This window comes from Eulemur rufifrons, chromosome 15 (genome assembly GCF_041146395.1).
Source record: "Eulemur rufifrons isolate Redbay chromosome 15, OSU_ERuf_1, whole genome shotgun sequence".
NCBI classification, from domain to species: Eukaryota; Metazoa; Chordata; class Mammalia; order Primates; family Lemuridae; genus Eulemur; species Eulemur rufifrons.
In genome coordinates, this window is record NC_090997.1 from 12,528,484 (window position 1) to 12,551,062 (window position 22,579).

A 22,579-nucleotide genomic window follows, 5' to 3' on the forward strand; every position below is an offset into this window, starting at 1 on the left:
CAAGACTGATTTGAAAAAGGCAGATGGGATCCTTTATGTATGAAATTGAGATTTTTACTGACATGCAGATGTGCTTTAGAGTTAATGTTTCTACAAAAAGTTTCTATAAACAATAGAAAATATCTAGCATGAAGTCACAGGATGTTAAAAATATTACAACACAATAAATATAACTACACCCTCCACAGCCCCAACCAGAGAGAAGAGTAGGCAGCTATCAAGTTTGGAGGGAAACACTCTTTGAGATCGCTTTCACAATCTACAGAAACCCAAAGCACCACACAGGAAAGGAGCAGGGCAAGTCTGGATAGCAGAGCTGCAACACGAGACTCCTAAGGTGTGCCTCCCCAGCTTTGCTTCCTGCGAGCCTTACCCTGCCTGCGGCCTGCACCAGCTAAAAGTTATAGCTTCAGTCCACTTCGGCTCTCACTGAAAGCCTCTCGTCAGTGCATCAGAGGGATGACAGACGTGTCCGTGCAGAATACATGGACATATGCTGTGTGGTCTCTGTATGGATTAATCCTGTCTTAGGGCCACCGGTAATGATCTCAGGGGTAGGTCCCAATATCCATGTCCTCTCTCCTTACAGGGCTTTCCAGTGACCTCTAGAATGGACTCAGTACACGTTATGATGGGAAAGCATATTTTCTTTTCTTTTGGAAATGGCCCTTAAGAAAAGTAACCAGGGCCCATTTTGGAAGGCACCTGGACTCAGATAGTCCTAGGAAGAGACCAGTGGCTTTGCTAGCTACTTGTCACAGATATAGCCTAGCTGGTCTGGATTATTCTTTGATGACAATGCTGTCATATGACACTAGATAGGGTACTGTGGCTCTTGTGCCTGAGTGTACCCCAAGGTGGGGCAAACCAGAGAGGGGTCATTGATGGAAGGATAAGGTGTGTGAGCTCTAAGGGGGATGTTAGCACTAAAGACTGCCCAGCCCTGGTCCCTGGAGGTTCTACACTTGATACCATGCCCAGAGTTTAGCAGTAGCCCGTACCATGGATCCCATCAGGTGACCAGATTCTGGCCCCAAAGTTGAGGGAACTGGCCAAATTTGCCCCTGGGGAGTGGGGATGGTTCCCTGCTAGCTCTGCAGCAAGGGGGCTCAGTGAGACTTGCAGTGGTTCAGGATGAAGTCTGGCACAAGTAAGTGGAGGCTGAGACCTTGCCACAAGCCCAGTTGTTGCAGTGTTGGGCACAGCGCCCCTAGTTACCATTCTGCACAGGTGTGTGGCTGCATAGAGGTGGGAGGGCTTGGGGAGAAGGGCTGCTCTACTCTAGCTTTTTTTGGAAAAGCCAAATCTCCAGGTAGACTGGGAACAACCTGGGACATGTTGACAGAATGGTGGAAGCCCTAACTCCCTCTCTTGATACTTTAGTATAATTACTTCTGGCCCTGCACAGGCCCACTCTCTCCAGCTCCAGACCTGGATCTCTCCAGGCTGACAATGGTGGGAAGTGAGGTGGCAGTGTGAGAAGGGCCTAGAGATTAGCTACGGAGGGGAAGAAGAGATGACAATAAAGGCCGAGGAAGGATGCCCAAAAACTTGATTCAGGGTTCAAAGATGGTGGCCAGGCTGCCCCCGTCGTTGTCCAGCACCTCTGTCTCCAGCATTGGCTTTGTTTTTTTGAAAAGTGATGGAAGATTCTTAATGTGAACTTCTTTTCGGAACTGCTCTCCCAAGGGTTTCTGTTGAAAACAAATGAGAAAGAACTAATGCTGGACCTTGAGGAGTGGGTTAAAGATCATTCCACCATAATGCTCTGTAACTACAGCTGGTTTCTGGTTTGCCCAAACACATGGGTTAGGAGTACTAGTGAAAGTGCTTGACCTACCCCAATGCAACCAGCAATGAGGCGTTTGAATTGGTCCTTCCTGCGTTTGTCAGCCACTTTCTGCTGGGAGGGGTTCAAAAGCTTGCAGTCAAACTGGTCCAGAGAGTCTTTCTGTATTTCAGGAATTTGCTCCATAACGGCTCTTATCTCCAGGTACCTAGGGCGCTGATAAGTGAGGATAAACTTAGTTGATGTCGGTTTGGAAACTGCCATCCTCTCTTCACCCTCCCTATTCCCTGCCACACCCCACCCACCTCTCAGGGGCAGCACTAGCAAATTGGGCAGATGCCTACATCTAGGGTAAGGCCCAAGAGACTGGGAGCAAGCGATGCACACTAAAGCCGCAGCCATCCTGCCCCCAAGCTGTCCCCACTCACCAGTGCCTCATAGATCTGGAAAGCCAGGTGGACCAGAGAAGCCATGCACCCGTCGTGCTGCCCGTGCGTCTGTAAGCCTTTCAGCACACTGGTGAAAAGCCACGTAACCGCATCTGCGAGCAGTGTCCCTGACAGCACCTGGGGAGACAACTGTGCTCAGGCCACAGGGGCCTCTCTGAAGGCCCCAGCACCCCAATTCTTCCAAACGATTCAGTTAATCTGCATGACCCAAACCTTCCATGAGGGGCGGGAAGGGGTGAATAGCCATACTTGTTTGAGGAGAGGCCAGCAGAGCTGTGTGGTTGTCCGCTGACAGGACAGAGTATCCTTCCAGGCCAAGGAATTGAAGGCTGTAATTAACAGTGCTGTGCAAACATCCTAAACAGGAAAGGGTGAAGGATTACAATGGGAAAACAAACACTATTTTCTCCAATTATTCTTATACATAAGGAGCTGGAGTTATAATAGGTAAGCAAGAAAATGATAAAAGCAGCTACTGAAAAGAAGTGAGTTTACTTCCTGTTTTTGCTTATCAGGAAGTCAAAAAGAAGAAAACAATATATAAGAGAAAACCTACGTGTAGACCAGAGACAAAGCTCAGGCCTCAGGGAAGTGCCGATACCGGGGATTTGCATCAGTGTGCCTGTGTGTTTCTCTGAGAGCCTGTGCCCATGCTGGCATGGGAGACACCACGGCCTTGCTCCTTTTTTCCCTTGTTTTTTTCCTGGGGCCTTTAGGAACCAGGAACTTATATAAAGGAGTATTACAAAAAACTCTTTTGATGATATCCTAGAGTGAGAAAAGTGGAAGCTGGTTCCCCAGCTGGGCAAGGAGAAAAGGCGTCACTTGCCCCCTACACCCACCTCGTGCTTCATCAGACATTTGCCCAGATCTGTAAGCTCTGCCATGGCTGAGGGGGTTACCTCAGTGGCCATCATCTCTTCATCTGTAAGTAGAGAGCAGAACGTTAAACTCCATCCTTTCAGAACGGAGAAGAATATCCTATTCTGACACAAGTCTAAAAAGCACAGCAAAGTTGAATATCCTAGGCCGACTGATGCCTGAATCAGTCAGGACATTCTCCCCACTCACAAAAGGACGTACAGCCCATGCCCATGGCAGATCTAGAGCTGCATCTAGCCACACGTGTGGGGAACAAGGGAGCTGCTGGGCAGTAACTTCAAAAGCTGCAAATGCTGAGGCTCTTTCACCACTGAACAAATAAGTGGGCACCCACTGCAGCAGGCAATGATTTAGTTACGGGAGATATCAGCCCATTCCCCGATGAGAGCTTACATTCTAGGAGGGAAATAGGTAACGAATACATAAATAAAAACATAATGTCAGAAAGTGTTAAGTGCGAAAAAATAAAGCAGACGAAGAATATATAGAGAGTAGCCGGAGTTGCTATTTTTGATAACTTGGTCATGGAAGACCTCCTGTAGGAGGTGACATCTGAGCAGAGACCTGAATGAAGCATGGGAACAGGACATATATATAGTTGGGAGAGAATCATTGTAGATAGAGGAAACAGCAAGTGCAGAGGCTCTGAGGTAGGAGTACGATGGAGGAACACAGCAGGAAGGCCAACACAGGTAAGAGCTAGATGGAGGACATCTCATCAACACCAGACTACTAGGCAAACCATTTCTATAGCAACTGACCTGGTTCAGAAGGACCAGTATTTAGAAGCCTAAAGGTAGACCTCCAAGGGCCAGGCAACAGGCTCACTTACCATCTCCATCTGCAGGGGGAGCAGTACTGTGCTCAGCTCCTCTCTTTGAAACACAGCAAACCGCTGAAGCAAGAAACCAGGGTTACTGGGTGAAGGAAGGGTTATATACTACCATGATAGCCACCTCAGGTGGACTCATCCCAAACCATCTCTGGCCAGGTGGGAGGAGGGGAAAGTGTACTGTCCAAGGCACAAAAATCTGCTTCACTAAAAGAAATAGAGGCATTTTGATGACGTTGACCAAACCGTGTTTTGGTCTTTCTTCAAATACAATTAACTGGAGAGAAATTACAGAATTCTCTAATGTAAGTGACTAGAATGGATGCCTGATACATCCCTGGTCTACTTTGGGTCTCAAACAAATGAAATGACCCAGTACCATTTCTTTCAACATTTCCAAAAACAGAAAAGAAAATTAACCACCTCTATGTCCACAAATTTAAATTTTCCCTATTTTGACAAAACTAGGAAGTTATTCCTAACATGAATCTAAATTCCTCCTGCTATTTTAGACCATTTCTTCATGTTCTGGCCTTGGTAAAAGCTCCCAATTCATAAAATGTCCTTAGGTTGACTGAAAGATTACCTAGCTTCTGCCTAGTTATTTCTTATCAATCTGTCAGTATTGCTGCAAACATGCATCTCTGCATCAATCTAACCTTCATGGGGTTGGCTGAGTGACCAGCTCTTTTACCAGGAACATTTTTCTATACTACCCCTGGTTCCCACATGCCACTTACTGATTAGGTCCATGACTTCTCGGGTTAACATCCTCACCAGTTGCTCCTCCAACATCTCTTGAGACTCTGGATTTTCATCTGCAGTCTCATCTTCTCCACTGCGGAACACCAGGGGGCCAAGTTCCATGGGAGTGCAGAAAGGGAAGGACAAGGAAAGCAGTGACCCTAACCAGACCCCCTGTGCCAACTTTCTTCTCTGGGTCTACGTTCCATGCAAAAGTTGGGAGTAGACAGCAATGACCCACTGAAGGACATTATTACTAGTGACTCTGTCCAGTTGGATAGAGTCAAAGTTGTCCAGCTGGATCTCAAAATCCTAGGATAAGATACTGGTACCCCCTATGAAGGCTTGATTTCAGAGTCTACCTACTGGTCCCAGCCTGTCCAAACAAGCCATCTACCACCTAGACTGAGAATGACTATAACCCACTGCCATTCTAATCTCGGGACAACAAAATCCCTGCTCCCTTCCCTTCCCCACCCCAGGCCTGCTACCGGCTCGTGCACCAAGGAGAGTGGATATTCCTTACCACAGCAGGCTCCTCTGGTTGATGACTTGCCATTTCTGGGAAAGCCTCTGTGAAAACACAAAGGAAATAAATGCTAAAGTTGGAGAGAAGACTGGAACACAGGACATCTAAAGTTCACTTCATGATTAGCCAAGGATCATTCCAGGTAACAGCGATAGCCTCAGTAGACCCCACACATCTAAAAGCCAGATATGGTTTCTATAACCTCTCGCACATCCATGATGAGGGCAGCATATCAAACACCTTTGCTTGGAAAGGATTAATCTCATTTTTAGAATTCCTAGGTATCTAGACACATCTGCTCTCTATCCATTTGGTCCCTCTGCTTAATTCCAGAGTCAAGGAAGCAGACCCAGGGGAAGCATTCCCCTGATCACCTGTCCTCAGTTAACAGAGGTTAAAAGCAGAATCTGCACCTGAAGGTGCTTCATGGCAATCAAATCAGTTTAGTTCTTTGGGGGCTGCTCAAATCCACTGCAGCAATGACAGTCTGCTGGAGTGGGAGCCCAGAGCAGCCAGCCTGGCAGGACTAGGGGAAAATACTTCCAGGAGCTCCTGGCTTGCAAGGCTCAAAAACAGCCCCCCGCCCCAAGAGTACTTTTCATTCCCCTTTCTTGACCTATCTCTTACCATGTGGAGGTAGGTGAAAAGAGGTCCAAGGATGGGAGATACCAGGGCTTCATAGTGCTCTGGGGGACAGAAGAGCACCAGAGGCTTCACAAAGACCCGTGCTGCAGCAAGTTAAGTAGTTTTAGCACATGAGCACATAGCCCTCACCTGCCAGGCGGTGTGGTTGCACCCCTGGGCAGAGTCAACCCCTAAAAGACTTGCAAGAGGCCAAGAACATCCTGTGTTAATAAGGAAAAATCTTCACGTTCTTTTCCTAAAATCCTAAGCCACATCGATACCCAATTCCATTACAGTTTTCGTGTAACTGTCCTTTCTACCAGGCCGCACATCTGCGGTCACTGGGTTGCCTCAGAAGTAGGGAGGAAAAAAAATAGGAAGGAGGACACCCTTGTAATAAACTCTCCTTCGGCATTCTCCTTATAACTTCAGGGAAGAAAGAGACTCACAAAACCTTAAGAAAGGGTCAGAATGAGCATGAAGTACAAAAGTACTTCTTCTAAAAGGAGGCACCTGACAAAATATATAAAAGGGATAAAAGCCTTATCTTTCATATTTCCAAGAAGTAGGAAGGTAAAGATTTGCCTCCAAGGAAAAACTTACAAAAGCAGAAAGAGCTTTTAAGACCCCTCTACGCCAGGCGAGGTGGCTCACGCCTGTAATCCTAGCACTCTGGGAGGCCGAGGCGGGTGGATCGCTCAAGGTCAGGAGTTCGAGACCAGCCTGAGCAAGAGCGAGACCCCGTCTCTACTAAAAATAGAAAGAAATTATCTGGACAACTAAAAATATATATAGAAAAAATTGGCCGGGCATGGTGGCGCATGCCTGTAGTCCCAGCTACTCGGGAGGCTGAGGTAGGAGGATTGCTTAAGTCCAGGAGTTTGAGGTTGCTGTGAGCTAGGCTGACGCCACGGCACTCACTGTAGCCCAGGCAACAGAGTGAGACTCTGTCTAAAAAAAAAAAAAAAAAAAAAAAAAAAGACCCCTCTGGACTGTCTTCATGTTTTTCTTGCTATTTATTTCAATCTTCTTATCATTTTAATGAGATTATCATTCACTTAGATACATAATCCCATTTCTTCCTTGCAGGTCTGCCTCCCTCTAGTTCCTGTCTCAAATTTTCTGACCTTTTGGGTTATGTAGGGATTCTTTTTTTTTAATTAAAAATTTGTTTGGCTGGGCACAGTGGCTCACGCCTGTAACCCTAGCACTTTGGGAGGCTGAGGCAGGAAGATCACTTAAAGCCAGGAGCTCGAGACCAGCCTGAGCAAGAGTAAGACCCCATCTCTACGAAAAATTAGCATGGTGGCATGTGCCTGTAGTCCTGAGCTACTCATTAGGCTGAGGTAGAAGGATCACTTGACAAGGCCGGGAGTTTGAAGTTGCAGTGAGCTATGATGATGACACTGCACTCTAGCCCGGGGACAGAGAGAGACCCTGTCTCAAAAAAAAAAAAAAAGAAAAAAGAAAAGGAAATTTTTTTTTTTCCCCCAGCCAAACATTGTCAACCAAAAAATAAAATATGAGATGTGGCCTCGCTATATTGCCCAGGCTGGTCTCAAACTCCTGGGCTCAAGTGATCCTTCCACTTCTGTCTCCTGAGTAGCTGGGATTATAGGCACACGCCACCACACTTGGCTATCTAGGGGCTTTTGAAAGGATATGAAGCATGGGTCTGAGTCGGTAGTCAGGAATATTGTTCAAGTTGACGAAGGCTGAGCTGAGCAGCTGGGTAGCAAGGTCCTCCACGGTATAGAAGTCTTGATGCATGGAAGGGCCTGCCTTCCCTAGGATATGAAAACTGTAAGGGAAAAAAAATCATTGGTGACATCATCCAACATTTGTTATTGCCAATCCTGACTACCCCAAGAATTTCATTTCTAGTCTATAATAAAATTTTTCAGTTAGAAAAGCAATTGTATTTACTCCTTAAGAAAACTTTTAAGATGTGGACTTAATCTTTTATCAAAACTGAAAATAAAATACTTCTCACCCACTCACTCTATAACTGTTTTTTTGTTGTTGTTGTTGTTGTCAGAGATAAGCTCTTACTGTGTCGCCCAGAGTAGAGTGCAGTGCTGTCATCATAGCTCACAGCAACCTCAAACTCCTGGGCTCAAGCGATGCTCCTGCCTCAGCCTCCCGAGTAGCTGGGACTACAGGCACACACCACTACACCCAGATAATTTTTCTATTTTTTTTTGTGGAGATGGGGTCTCGCTCTTGCTCAGGCTGGTCTTGAACTCCTGGCCTCAGGTGATCCTCCCACCTTGGCCTCCCAAAGTGGTAGGATTATAGGCGTGAGTGACTGCGCCTGGCCCAAAACTTGATAGCAGATACAACATCTTTTTAAAGATAGATGTTGGGGCCGGGCGCGGTGGCTCACGCCTGTAATCCTAGCACTCTGGGAGGCCGAGGCAGGTGGATCGCTCGAGGTCAGGAGTTCAAGACCAGCCTGAGCAAGAGTGAGATCCCGTCTCTACTAAAAATAGAAAGAAATTATATGGACAACTAAAATATATATATACAAAAAAGTAGCCGGGCCTGGTGGCGCATGCCTGTAGTCCCAGCTACTCGGGAGGCTGAGGCTGTAGGATCGCTTAAGTCCAGGAGTTTGAGGTTGCTGTGAGCTAGGCTGACGCCACGGCACTCACTCTAGCCTGGGCAACAGAGTGAGACTCTGTCTCAAAAAAAAAAAAAAAAAAAAAAAAAAAAGATAGATGTTGGTAGTCAAGATCAATAGTAGCTTTCATTTTTATGTAATGTGGACTTAACGATGGAGGATCTCATTAGTTTGGCTCATCAGAGCACTGGGTTAGTGAGGCCAAAGCCCTGGGTGTTGTGCACTAGGGCCAGTTACCTCTCCATCGCACAACCAGGACCTGAAGATAAAATCCTGGCCAGCGCCTCCCACAGTCCCAGGAGAAGTAGGCTGTAAGCAGTGAGGAATCTGAGCAAATGCATCCCTACCACTCATCTTCTACTTGGGTCTCATCATTTTATGCACTAGAAACAGACAAGTTGGGCATGAAACATCAAGTCATAGGTAGGACTGTGAGGCTCATAGACCATCATAAAAAAGCAAATGCAGGAAAGCATGCTGTTCATTTTGATTTGAATGATAGAATCATTTGTTTCCTGTCAAATTCTTGCCTCACCTTACCTGCACACTAGAATTCTAGATCGAAAGCCCAACCCCGGGCCATTCCTATACAGTCCATATCTACAAAGGACGCATGAAGAGGCAGCGTTGGTTCCTTACCAGTTTTCATACAGGGTGGAGAAGAAACGCTGCATTCTTTCCAAGACTGTTTTGTAGACAGGAGCATCATTGAGTTCCAAGAGAGGCTGAGGTAATCCTACAGAGAAATACGAGTCAGGAACATGCTGCTCCACTGTCAGGAGTCTCAACTAGCCACATTCTACAGCAGACGTGGTTTGGGGTCAAAGGTGTATATGTGTGTGTGCTTTAACTGCAAAACAACTGGCCACGTCTTCTACCAGTTGGAGGCTCTAAGGGCTTTCCTAAAGGTGACTGTTACACTCTCTCAGTAGGGAAAACTGAAAGCTACTTAAAAACGCAGGACTTCAGACTGAACCTGAGTACTCCAACTTTTGCCTGGGTTTTTCCAGACAGGACAGGTACTAAAACAAACAGTGACAATTCAAAAGGATCTCTCCATAAAGTCTGGAGGTGACCTTTCCTAACTTAAGTCATGTAAACCTCTTTTTCACACAAAATCTTACATAAATGCCCAAGATGTATAGCAGATAAAATAAAACCCACTTACCTCAGTATTAACAACTGCCTTAAAAAATCTATACCTTTAAGTACAATTAGAGGTTTTATATTCCAAGTCTTACAGTCAGAAGCTACCAGAGGGAACTATTTGTCCATTCTAGTACGTCTAGTTGGCCACTTACTTCTATAGCAAAAGTTCCTGGCTTAATCTGAATAATGGAATGGGGTGTGTGGAGAAGCCACATTAACTTTTTATATTAATGGCAATACACAAACTGGTGTCTGCAACGCAGACCTTACGTGGATGGTGCCAAAGGAAAAGACCCAGGACCATCTAGGCTGAGACAGACAGACATTTGGCAGAAAGGCAAATTAACACCTGTCCTTTGGTTAACTTCACAGCTGAGGAATGCTCATTGGATTGCTTGGCCATAGCCAGGCCCAGGCAGAGGGAACAAAGAGACACTGTGGGGACTGTGATGGTGAGCCAGCCTGGAGCTTCAGGGCACAGGTTAGACAACTCTGATGTCCCTAAGCTCTAACTTCTAACCACACTCCCAGCCTGGCTCTCTGTGTTCCAGCCACATGAGTTGCCCCTCTTTATTTCTTGGACATACCATGAGCTCTTTCCTGCCTGCCTCATGATCCTGTACCTGCCATTCTGTCTGTCCAGAATGTCCAGCATCTCTTCTTGCTCCCCAGCCTGGCTAGTTCCTACTCATCCTTCTAGTCTTCATTGGGAGACAAGCTTCTGACTTCTCTCCAAGACTGGGTTAGGTCTTCCAATAAACACTCTCACAGAGCCCTGCCACTTTCCTTCACAGCAAATATCACAATTATGACTGCATAGTTATTTTCATGCTTATTTTCAATGGGAAATGAGTTAAAGCAACATTCTAATCAAGGTAACAACTGGGAAACATGGCATAAAATTGAATCATTTAAAAACTTTTAAGAAAGGCAGACAAGTATACCAATATCCTTCAGGCTAAAAGCCATGATATATTTATAATCTAATGGCTCTAACACCCACCACCACCTGCTACCTAAACTGAGGGAGAGGTTAACAGGGTGTGGGAAGGAGGAAGAAACCGCCTCTGAAGACCTTCTCTATATGCTAAGGTAATAAGGTATGCACATTTGCTCCTGTAGAGCCTGTAGTAACTCCACAAATGCATTTTTCAACCAATAGGTGGTCAAGGTAGTGCTAGATGGGGAAGAGGCACAAGGTACACTGAGGCTAATAAAGCAGCCCGTTAGACATAAGGTGAACTTAGAGAAGAAAGGGTTAGAGGTCTTACCTAATATAGCAGATTTTTCTGCTTCAAGCATATCCAGAGCTTTTGTGAAAGGCTCTGCCATTTTGCCTAGCATTTCTGGTGCGTATAAAGTATTGTGGGTTCTGAAAGAGACAAGGATGATATGTGAACTTCTCCTAGTCTGTTGCAGAAGGAAAGAGTGAGTTTCACCTTATAATTCAGTGATACTATGCAACCACACAGATCTGCCCATCAACACTACTCCTGGCAGGAGAAAGAAAAGAAGGTATAAATATCGGAAATGATCCCTGGAGAAGGGAACAGACTTGAAGCTATTAAGTACAGATATATGGTATATAACACCTAAGATGAATCAATACAAGAAATAAATCCTGCAATAGCAGGACACTATCAGGGCCTGCAGCTAGACGGCAGAATTCTTTAGAGCTGAGATAATGCCTTGGCACACACAGGAGTTTTCTGACTACCAGTGATACAGGATGAAATGTTAGTGACACTGTGGACTCACAGGTAGGGACACAGAGCAGGTGGTAACATGCCTCAATTTTAAACCTTTTGTCTCCATTCCAAGGGCATGGGCCTTGCAACAGCAGTTTCAGCCTTCTGAAAGAACACAATTCTCAGCCTGCCTGCCTGCTTCCCACCAAAATGACTGACCTGAGCCGCTACAGGATTTGTCTGCCTAAGGGCAAGGGGCTGTGGACCTGATCTACCTGCTGTCCACAGAACTCACTCCTGCTCACAGCAATGGCTCCACTGAACAACTGACAGCCAGAGTGAGTGCAGAACTACCTGTGTTTCTCTTTTAGATTATGTTTAAATCTCCATGGTTTGTTCTTTTTATGTATTGTTTAAGAAGTCATTCACTAGCCTAATGCTGTAAATATGGTCTAGAAGTTTTACTTTTTGGGTTTTTATTTTTGTGTGTGATGACAGGTAGGAATCTAAACGTTTTTCCCCACAGAAAGCCAACTGTCCTTGCACCAGGCATTGAATAGCTTATCTTTTCCTCACTGAATTGTATTACTTCCGTCATAAATCGATCTATCACACATACCTGGGAGTCCTTCTAGGCACTTTTACTATTGTGTTGATCCATCATCACCTATGAAGGAATTCTGCTACAAAACTGAACTGGTATCAGATCAATTTTTAGACCAGGGGTTGTAAAGTTAATATTTTAAGCTTGACCAGCCATAATGTCTCTGACCTTGACTACTCAAATCTGCCACTGAAGGTCAATAGCAGCCATAGACAACAAGTAAATGAATAGGCATGGTGTGTTCCAAGAAAAATTTACTTACAAAATGTGGAGGCCTGGGAATTTGGTTCTTGGGCTGCAGATTGCCAACCCCTCCTCCAGACCTAATTATTTACTTATGAGACATATAAAGGAAAGTAGACTATGTCAAAAATACTATGAGATGAAATAAGCAAAATTTAACCAGGGGAAACTCTGCAAGTACAAACTCAGGTTTTTCAACAAATAAGTGAAAAGAGGGCAGGGAATTTATAAGTTTATAGACTTAATCTATAAATCAATCAAACACTGTATAAATCTTGTTTTAATCCTGAGTCAAGGCTGGGTGTGGTGGCTCACCCCTGTAATCCTAGCACTCTGGGAGGTCAAGGTGGGCGGATTGTTTGCGCTCAGGAGTTCGAAATCAGCCTGAGCAAGAATGAGACCCGATCTCTACTAAAAATAGAAAGAAATTACATGGATAGCTAAAAATATATATATAGAAAAATTAGCCGGGCATGGTGGCACATGCCTGTAGTGCCAGCTACTAGGGAGACTGAGGCAGGAGGATCGCTTGAGCCCAGGAGTTTGAGGTTGCTGTGAGCTAGGCTGATGCCACAGCACTCTAGCCCGGGGAACAGAGTGAGACTCTGTCTCAAAATAAATAAATAATAATCCTGAGTCAAACAAAAGTAAAATATTTTGAGGATATTTGAACACTGATTGGATATTTGATGATATTAAGCAATTACTGCTAATATTTTAAGATATAACAATGGAAATGTAGTTATGTTAAAAGACTTATTATTAAATCCATATTGCTAGCTTTTTATTTAGAATTTTTGCATCTATGTTTTAAGTGATTTAGGCCTGGAATTTTCCTCTTTGGTACTGTCAATGTCTGGTTTTGGTATCAAAATAAATAAGCATCATGAAATGATTTATAGAGCACTGCATTTTTCTATTTTCTGGAGCAGTCTGTCTAAGAGAGAAATTATTTGATCCTCAAAGATTACAGGCACGAGCCACTGTGCTCACTTGTTTTTATTCCTCAATTAAATGTGATTGTGACTCCGAGAAATCATTTAAAAAACAAAAAGGTTAATACATCAATATGTCAAATGTCCCTGCTACTACAACAGAATCTGGCATTCTTTTTAGTCTCCTTCTTCCTCAAGGTGGCTGCACCTTTGCTCACAGGTAGTGGCAGGAGGCCTTAAAAGTGCAAACTGCCCCAATATCTGATTCCAGGTTAGGTTCATAAGCTGGGACATCTACAATCCCTAGTAGTATTCAGGCTGCTTAAATATCACCTTGCCTTACACACTTGCGAGTTACAGCTCTGTGCTTCCAAATTAAGAGGAACTAACTGTTGCTTGGCAAAGGAAAGACAAATTGGGTAATTAAATTTTTAAGTTTGATTCACACCTATTTGAAATATATAGTATCACTGTCTAAGAATATAATCACTAGACTAACAAGACTTTACATATACAAAGATTTCAATTAAACATACAGAAGATACATAGAAACAATGTAACAAACTTTAACATAATAGAAAAGCTGTTATTTTAAACAGATAATGACAATGAACCTTTTGAGAACCAGAGAGTTCTGCTCCCCACATCTGTCCTCCATCCAACCCACTAGCAACAATGCTATCTAGCAGAGACACAGGTTGAGCATCATAAATCCAAAAATCCAAGCGTGCAAAATCCAAAATGGTCCAAAATGCCAAACTTTTTGAGCGCTGACATGATGCTCAAAGAAAATGCTCATTGAAGCATTTTGGATTTTGAATTTTTGGATTAAGGGTGCTCCAATAATTATTACTATTATTATTATGCAAATATTCCAAAATCCAAAACACTTCTGGTCCCAAGTATCTCAGAAAAGGGATACTCAACCTGTATAATGTAAACCATGTGAGTCATTAAAAAATTTCTAATAACGATAACCAGTCTGAGCAAACGGAGACTCTATCTACACAAAAAGACACAAAAATTAGCTGGGCATGGTGGCTTGTGCCTGTAGTCCCAGCTACTTGGAAGGCCGAGGCAGGAGTATCGCTTGAGCCCAGGAGTTTGAGGTTGCAGTGAGCTATGATGATGCTACCGCACCATAGCCCAGGTAATAGAGAGAGAGAGAGACCCTGTCTCAAAAAAAAAAAAAATAAAAAATAAAAAAATAAATTCTAGTAACAAGATTTAAAAAGTAAATCAGGAGGCTGAGGTGAGAGGATCGCTTGAATCTAGGAGTTTGAGACTACCCTGGGCAACATAGCAAGAACTCATCTCTAAACAAATGAAAAATCCAGGTTAAATAAATAAATTATATTTTATTTAACCCAATGTATCAAAATATCATTTCAACATGTTATCAATACAAAAAATTATTAATGAGACATTTTACATTTTTTTGTACTAGGTTTTAGAAATCTGGTGTGTATTTTATCCTTCTCAGTTCAGACTAGCCACCTTGCAAGTGCTCAATCACCACATGTGGCCAGTGGCTTCCATATTGGATGGCATAGCTTTAACATCTTTACCATCAGACTATTTGACACAGGAGGTACTATCAATACCATGCCACATCTTTAAAAAAATTAGCTTTGCTGTATTAAAAAATAGTAATTGAAAACTCATAGCTCCAGAACCAGGGGGAATACAGATTAGTACAACCACTTTAGAAAACTGGCTTTATCTATGAAAACTGAAAATATACCTAATCTTATAAACCAGGAATTCTACTCCTATGTATACCCAACAGAAATTAGGTACATATGTTCACCAAAAGACATAGATAAGAATGTTAACAGCAGCACTATTTGTAACATTAAAACATTGCCCCAAAGTCCATCAAGACTGAATAGTAAAGTTACAACATATCCACACAATGGAATTTCATACAAGCAATGAGAATGAACAAACTACAACTACGAACAATAACATGGATGAACCTCACAAACACAAATTGAGCAAAAGAAGCCAGACACGAAAAAGTGCACACTTTTAATTTCATTTATATAAAGCTCAAAAAAACAGACAAAATGTTAAAAGTCAGAATAGTGGTTACCCCTTGACAGACAGGCAATGACTGAAAAGAGGTATTGGGTAAGGTTGTTTCTTGATTGGGGTGATGATTATATGGAGCTGTCCACTTTGTGAAAATTAATCTACACATTCATAATTGTGCCCTTTTCTGTACAGTACATTGTACTTCACATTCATAATTTGTGCCCTTTTCTGTACAGTACATTGTACTTCAAGATAAAATTTACTGAAAAACAAAACAAAACCCTGATATCTCCAACTGTACACTACTCAAGCAATCTAACTGCTCAATCACTACAGTCAACATTTTTCAAAATACCTACTGATTGGTTTTAGTATTCTACAAGCACTGAACTCTTATAAAAACATCAAGATGACAACTATACCTGTTGTCTTATTGCCCCTTTACCCAACCAGGAATGAACCTCATTTCCAGGTCTGGGTTCTTGCTACATGGATTCTGACCACAGGCCAAAAAAGGCCTAGTTGATGTGTCTTGTCCTTCGACTTCCATCATTGTCACATTTCCCTAGTTGCAGAAGAATCTTTAGATTTTAAAAATGTCAGTGTGGAAATAAGCCTTTCCTTGACTAAATATTTTACTACCCTCTCAACACATAGCCATACTGCTTTTCTTTTTTTTTTGAGATGAGGTTTTATTCTGTCTCCCAGGCTGGTATGCAGTGGTACGATCATAGCTCACTGTAGCCTCGAACTCCTGGATACAAGCAATCCTCCTGCCTCAGCCTCCCATGTAGCTGGACTACAGGCACACAGCACCATGCACAGCTAATTTTTTAGAGATGGGGTCTCAAACTCCTGGTTTCAGGCGATCCTCCTGCCTCAGCCTCCTGAGTCACTAAGATTATAGGCCCGAGGCACTGCACCCAGCTCCATACGTCTTTGCGATCTCTTTCCTCCCTTTGAAATCAGAACAAAGTATTGTCTATTTCCACAGACATGTCCACAATGACAACACTATCAGATACTCCAGCCCTGTATTGTGGTCAACATTAACTTAAAACTTTTGACTCTTAGGCTTCTGGTCTTGGGTATCTGTTACCAGGAAGTTTCCCTGAGTCATGAATAATTTGGCTTGCCCAGTTGAAATTCTGCTCTTACTCCCTGAGAAAGAGGCCCAAGAGCACCAAAACAGAGCTCTAACCTATATGTAACTTAGAAATACTGTTACTCAAATATACTCAAATTCTGGTTTGGCCAATAAGAACTGAATTCTATCTTCTTTGAAGAGCATCCCTAAATCATCAAACAAACATCTAGTGACCAACAAGCCTACACTGACTGGCCTACTTCTACTTGAATATATTAGCTCATGTAATCCAGAAGAACACTGATCTTGAATCTTTAATATGCATACAAACCACTTGGGGATCTTGTTAAAATGCAGATTCTGATTTAATATGTCTGGGGTATGGCCTCGACTCTGCCTTTCAAACCAGCTGTCAGGTGACTGCTGATGCTGCTGATCTTAGGACTCAGCTTTGCAACTGAGGACCTGGCAAACTGAGATAAAAAATGTACCATTCTTTCCTTTGGCATGTTCGGCCAGTGGATGATGTTTGGTCTATTTGAGCTCAGAATCATTAATGATAAATTCAATTTAACTCATGAGTTAATCAGAATTTAACAGAGAAGCACCACTACAGAAACTGTCCTGCTCCCAATAAACAATTCCTAAACTGACAAAAATTTCGACCAAATAAAACTGAAAAGTAAAAAGTGGGAGAAGAACGTGGAGGAGGCTCAAAATGAGAAAAGCTATTTTGGGATTAGCCCCATGGGTTCACATGGAATGCAAGACTTATGCAAGAGAGAGCTGATGTTAATTTTAAAAAGAGACCCTTCCCGAGCCCCCCGCAAAGAAACAAGACTTAATCCTTCATTATCACCATTAAGATGTGAAGACATACAAACAGATTCAACTTTTGAAATTCTTAAGGTAAAAAGTAAAAAAACAACAGAGAAACACCATTATTCTGACTCACCTTATAAGGGCAAGCAAATTGTCAAGGAGTTTGAGAATCTGCTCTGTGCAGGGGTTACGGAAGATTGGATTTCCACTGGGTGTATGACCCACCACAAATCCCCCAGCTTTGGCCTCCTCTAGGTCATTGGGCCAGCAAGTTCGTTTCACAACACCCAGAATGCTATACACACAAAAACTCATCTATAGAAAAACAAGAATGGAAGGTAAACATAAAAGTGGACGTAAAGACAAAAGTACTGTTAGACACATTCAAGGCTATGGCAAAAGTGATACAGAGGCCAGAAAGGATGAAAGAACCCTCTGCTCCTCCCATCCCCATGGGATCCCTGTCCCTTCCTTTAAGGTCAAGTCCAAGAGGGGTCCTCACACTGCCATTTTCAGGACCAGTGGTAGGCTCTACAAGTTTCCCTTTCATGAGGATGTCTTTCCAGGGCCTGCAGTGACCCTCCCACAGAACCCTGATTAGAAGGTGGCTTAGTTAGTCTACAAAACAAAGTGTTTAAATTGCCATCATTTCATCTTTTTTTGAGTTGACCCTGTACCCTCCAGCTTGGGCCTTGACAGCTAGTGCCCTAGTGCCCCTTCATGGTACTCTAAACCAATCTACTACTTGCTAGGTTAATTAATGTGACTTCTGCCATAATGGAGCCAGGAACGACGATGCTTATTTGAACAGCAAAACACTGAAACACCTCAGGTTTGCAAGTCACATCATCACTTAGGACTTTACATGCCAGAGAGCAATGGCAGGGAGGACTCACCCTGCTGACCAAGTTCTGACCTACTTCCTCATTACACCTTCAGTCTTCAGAGCTATTTAGAGATCCTTAAAGCCAAAATAATGACTTCATAGAAAAGACCATCTGCTCTGCTGTGGGAACTAACTCAAGAATTCAAGACTAAAGAAGAAAAGAAAGGAGAAGCTTAGGGAAGTGGAGACTCCCAGGTTTCTCACCAGTATAGAAAAAACAAATTTATGAGAAACTTAACAAAAGATATCACCCTACTCCTACCCAAGGCCAATGCAACTTCCCATTCCCAAGAGAGTCTTACTCGTGCACGGTTTAAGCCACAGGGATCCTCCAGGCCTGGGTCACAGCTCTTCTGATCTGCACCCACATAGGCAATAAAAGCATCAACATCTGACAGCACTCTGAAGGTTGGAGGGGGAAAGACAAGCTAGATCCATGATTTTAAGCAAGGACAATTTCTTCCACAGGAGCTAATAGTCTATGATTATTTGGCCCCAAAGAGCAGTTTTTATGGTGAGAGTTTAATCACATTGTCAGCTCCCATTTGAAGGTTTAAATTTCCCTTTCCACTCCCAAATGTTATTAGCAGCACTTTAAGAATTAAAAAAGGATACAAGCTTGAAAGTACAAAGAAAACAATTTCTCTACTATGTAGGCACAGGTGAGTGTCTCTGTGTGGCTCCTACTTCATATGGCCCTTACTAGCTGTTCTCATTTCTCCAAATGTGCTGGTGCTACAACTCAGACACCATAGGAGCCTCACTCTGTGCCCTCACAACCCATACTAGCCATTTTCCTTCATTTCCTCTCCCTTCTACACCTCTGAACAGCAAAGTGGTATTTTCAGAGATTAGAGATTAGATTACAAAAGACTGCTCTTAGAGAACTTCAGATATCACCAATAGTGCCATCACACTTCAATGTCCTCAACCCTTGTCTCCACCCTGGGCATAGCTCTCGAAACAGAATGGTGCAGTGAGAGTCAAGGTCAAAGGATCTCCTCTACCTATGCATGTCTTCAGAAAGCCAGATGCTGGCCACTGGTGCCATCAGCTCCTCGAGGAACAACTTCTGACGCTCATAGTTCTTGAATTGGTTGCTAATGAGAACCAGGGCTTCCATGAGGGCACACTTTTCCATTTGTGTCAGAAGTAGCTCATTGGAGAGGAGTTGCTTCACATGGTTATAAAGCATGTCAAAATTAGGCTGCAGATCACAAAGGAAAAAAGTGAGAGGAAGTGAAAATCAAATCCGTTTGATTTTCAGGGAGAGGTCTGATTTTCTTCCTTTCACTCAAGGAATAAAGAGAACCAAAGCAGTTCCAGAAAGGTCAGGCCTATGAGGCTATCACATAGTAATTTTGTTATAATGTTCTTCTTTTGCCTGAATAAGCAAGGGAATTTAGGCAGAAGGTAGTTCTCTTTTCTTTTTTTTGACAAGTAGTCAGTATTGGGGCTGGACGAGGTGGCTCACGCCTGTAATCCTAGCACTCTGGGAGGCCGAGGCAGGTGGATTGCTCAAGGTCAGGAGTTCGAGACCAGCCTGAGCAAGAGCGAGACCTCGTCTCTACTAAAAATAGAAAGAAATTATCTGGACGATTAAAAATATATATATGTAAAATTAGCCAGGCCTGGTGGCGCATGCCTGGAGTCCCAGCTACTCGGGAGGCTGAGGCAGGAGGATCGCTTAAGCCCAGGAGTTCGAGGTTGCTGTGAGCTAGGCTGACGCCATGGCACTCACTCTGGCCCGGGCAACAGAGCGAGACTCTGTCTCAAAAAAAAAAAAAAAAAAAAGTAGTCAGTATTGGAAGAAGGTAGTTCTTGTTTTGAGTATTTGAATAACCACACCTTCCCATACTACAGTTGTGAAAACAATTTCTTTTTTCTATATCAACTTTATAGTATCTTCACAGGCAAAGATCAGTTTGTTATATACACAGGAAACACTGCTGTGTATTTAGGGAAGAAATTTCTGGGTAATCTGTAACGTGGAGTAACACTAAATTTCTTATAACCCTCCCCCCAAAAAAGGGTTGGGTTATGCAGCTGGCTTCTCTAAAGATTAGGCACATCATTTGGCAGTAGTAATTAAGAACACCATATAATACAGTAAAAGAGTTGTAGATTGACAGGGGTAAACTTAGTCATCCACACAGAAGAGAACTATTCATATTTTGAGGGAAAAATATATTTGCATTTCTAACTACATTACTAAGTAGTGAGAGGAAGAACATACGAACTTAAGAATGCTTATTCTATGCAAAGCTACAGTTCCTAGTTTTTCCTTTATGTGACGTAGAATGATAGCTGGATTTACAAAGAAATGTAACCAAACTCAACAGGCCTTAGTGGCTACTGAGCCAGAGTATAGTGGCTTACCAGCACAAGCTGGGGGTAGTCACGACACATCTTGATGATAGAGGAACAAGCATGCCTCCTCACATTCCTCACTGCCCGGGTTCTGGGGGCCTGAAAAGTATGCAACAAACTCAGAGCCGCTTTTAATATAATTTACAGATGCTGCATAGAATCATATAAATATCAAAGTCAGAGGCAAATTCACAATGAATTTCTACAACTGTAGGAGTGTAATGGAGCAACATTTATAGTCACCAAGAATCCACATGTTTATTGTTTGCCCTAGTGCCTCTAGGGCAAAACACTATGTCATATAACAAACTACAGTCTTTACTAACCCCTCCCACTTACACAAAAATCTAGATTAAGTATTATGCATTCATACTTTTGCTCTCAAGAAGTTAGAATCTGTTGGTTTAATTAATGGTCTTACCTTACTTTCTTCAACAGTTTCAAAAGTGACAGATGAAAATAGCTAAGGGAGGGGGGAAAAAAAGGTCACTCATGTATTTATTTGTTTATATTAGAGACAAAGTCTCTCTATGTTGCCCAGGCTGGACTTGAACTCCTGGGCTTAACCGCTCCTGTCTCAGCCTTCCATGTAGCTGGGACTACAGGTTCGTGCCACCGTGCCTGGCTTACTCAAGTTTTTAAACAATAATTATCAGAAAATTTCCAACAAAAACCCAGAATTGTATTCTCAGTAATAATACTGAGTAATAATACAGTAACAAAACACCTTTCAGTTGGTATTGCAAAGCTTTAGATAACCATTTTCTCAGATACCTTTAGAAGAAGGTTGAGATTCACAATTTTACCATCAAAACACTTTACAAAGTAAAAGATTATAGAATCCCAGAATGATCCATGCCACCACCCAAATGCTCAGCTATGCTAACACCTCTATCTTCTCTACTTTTTATCAAAAGTTGAGTATTTATCCTCCTTGATTCCATTTCATAACTTCCCATTTATTCCTTAACCCAAGGCAATCTGACTGCTTCCTTGGCCACTAAGATGGAATTATACTCAGACAAGGGCCTACTCAAGATTAACACACAAGACATTCTCCAACTCTTGGAGAATTTCTGTTGCAACAAATGAGTTCACTTTTCTGAAGTTGTACTGGCCTTGTGATATAACATGTTCTTCATTTCTCTGGCTCTTTTTCCTTCTTTGGGGGCTTCTCATCCTTTGCTCTCCTCCTCCAATGATGGTGATCCACAGGGTTCCTTGCTTGACTCACGTGTTTCCTAACTCTACGTACATATTTTTTTTCCCTAGAACTTCACTTCTAGTCTTGAGATTTCTGTGATAATGATGCTTTAATTTTATCTCATTACTTTCTGGAGTCTAGAACGTCAACCTCAAATGGCCAATTTATTATGAAATGTCTACACCTAGATGTTCTACATATACCTCAAACATAGTATTCCAAAGTACTCACCGCTTTCTCTTCCTTACTCCTGCTTTCCCTCCTAATCCGGTATTCTCACTCAGGTGGTGGCTCTATTACTCACATAGTCACCTCAACTGCAAACCTGAAACTATCCATATTGTCCTTCCTCTCACAGATCCAATCCCAAAATGACAGCACACTCTGATACTCTAGGTATTCTTTTCCATTTCCCAGTGTACAAGTCTACTATTTGCAATGTCATATAGGTACAATATCTGTTTACGTAACTTTAAAATTTTTTTTTAATTTTTAAATTTTTAATTATTATGGGTGCATAACAGTTGTATATCTTTATAGTGTACATATGATGTTTTGATATAGGCATACAATGTGAATTAATCAATTCGGGGTAACTGGGGTATCCAGCACCTCAGGCATTTAACTTTTCTTTGTGTTAGGAACATCCCGGGTTCTGGGGGCCTGAGAAGTATGCAACAAACTCAGAACTGCTTTTAATATAATTTACAGATGCTGCATAGAATCATGTAAATATGTCAGTCAGAGGCAAATTCACAATGAACTTGCACAACTGTAGGAGTGTAACAGAGTGACATTTATAGTCACCAAGAATAACTCTTTTAGTTATTTTAAAGTGTACCCTAACTTGTTGATTATAGTCACTTTCTTGTGCTACCAAATATTGTTCATTCTATCTAACTATATTTTTGTACCCACTAACCATCCCCACTCGTTTATATGCCTTTCTTCCCAGAGTGTTCCTAAAGTATCAAGTGCTAACATGGTGCCTGATGTATAATTAGTACTGAGCAAATATTTAATAAATGTCTATTTATTAGTTTGCCTCACATAATTTGAAAAAGTTATAAAAAATAATTAGT

General features: G+C 42.5%; 1 protein-coding gene across 1 annotated transcript in view; it reads right to left on the reverse strand.

Annotated features, from left to right (window-relative positions):
- Nucleotides 1–64: 64 nt before the first annotated feature.
- The window catches only part of XPO5 (exportin 5), a 44,254-nt gene continuing 21,739 nt past the window's right edge, over nucleotides 65–22,579 (reverse strand). The window contains exons 16-32 of the mRNA XM_069487330.1: nucleotides 20,715–20,756; nucleotides 20,303–20,392; nucleotides 18,931–19,130; nucleotides 18,226–18,325; nucleotides 17,171–17,352; nucleotides 10,893–10,993; nucleotides 9,112–9,208; nucleotides 7,514–7,650; nucleotides 5,853–5,950; nucleotides 5,223–5,269; nucleotides 4,693–4,790; nucleotides 3,953–4,015; nucleotides 3,081–3,163; nucleotides 2,488–2,595; nucleotides 2,218–2,355; nucleotides 1,841–2,005; nucleotides 65–1,694 (exon numbers count right to left, since the gene is read on the reverse strand). Of these exons, the coding sequence (XP_069343431.1) occupies nucleotides 1,557–1,694; nucleotides 1,841–2,005; nucleotides 2,218–2,355; nucleotides 2,488–2,595; nucleotides 3,081–3,163; nucleotides 3,953–4,015; nucleotides 4,693–4,790; nucleotides 5,223–5,269; nucleotides 5,853–5,950; nucleotides 7,514–7,650; nucleotides 9,112–9,208; nucleotides 10,893–10,993; nucleotides 17,171–17,352; nucleotides 18,226–18,325; nucleotides 18,931–19,130; nucleotides 20,303–20,392; nucleotides 20,715–20,756 (1,887 nt within the window). The 3' untranslated portion in view covers nucleotides 65–1,556. The remainder of the gene's footprint in view (nucleotides 1,695–1,840; nucleotides 2,006–2,217; nucleotides 2,356–2,487; nucleotides 2,596–3,080; nucleotides 3,164–3,952; nucleotides 4,016–4,692; nucleotides 4,791–5,222; nucleotides 5,270–5,852; nucleotides 5,951–7,513; nucleotides 7,651–9,111; nucleotides 9,209–10,892; nucleotides 10,994–17,170; nucleotides 17,353–18,225; nucleotides 18,326–18,930; nucleotides 19,131–20,302; nucleotides 20,393–20,714; nucleotides 20,757–22,579) is intronic.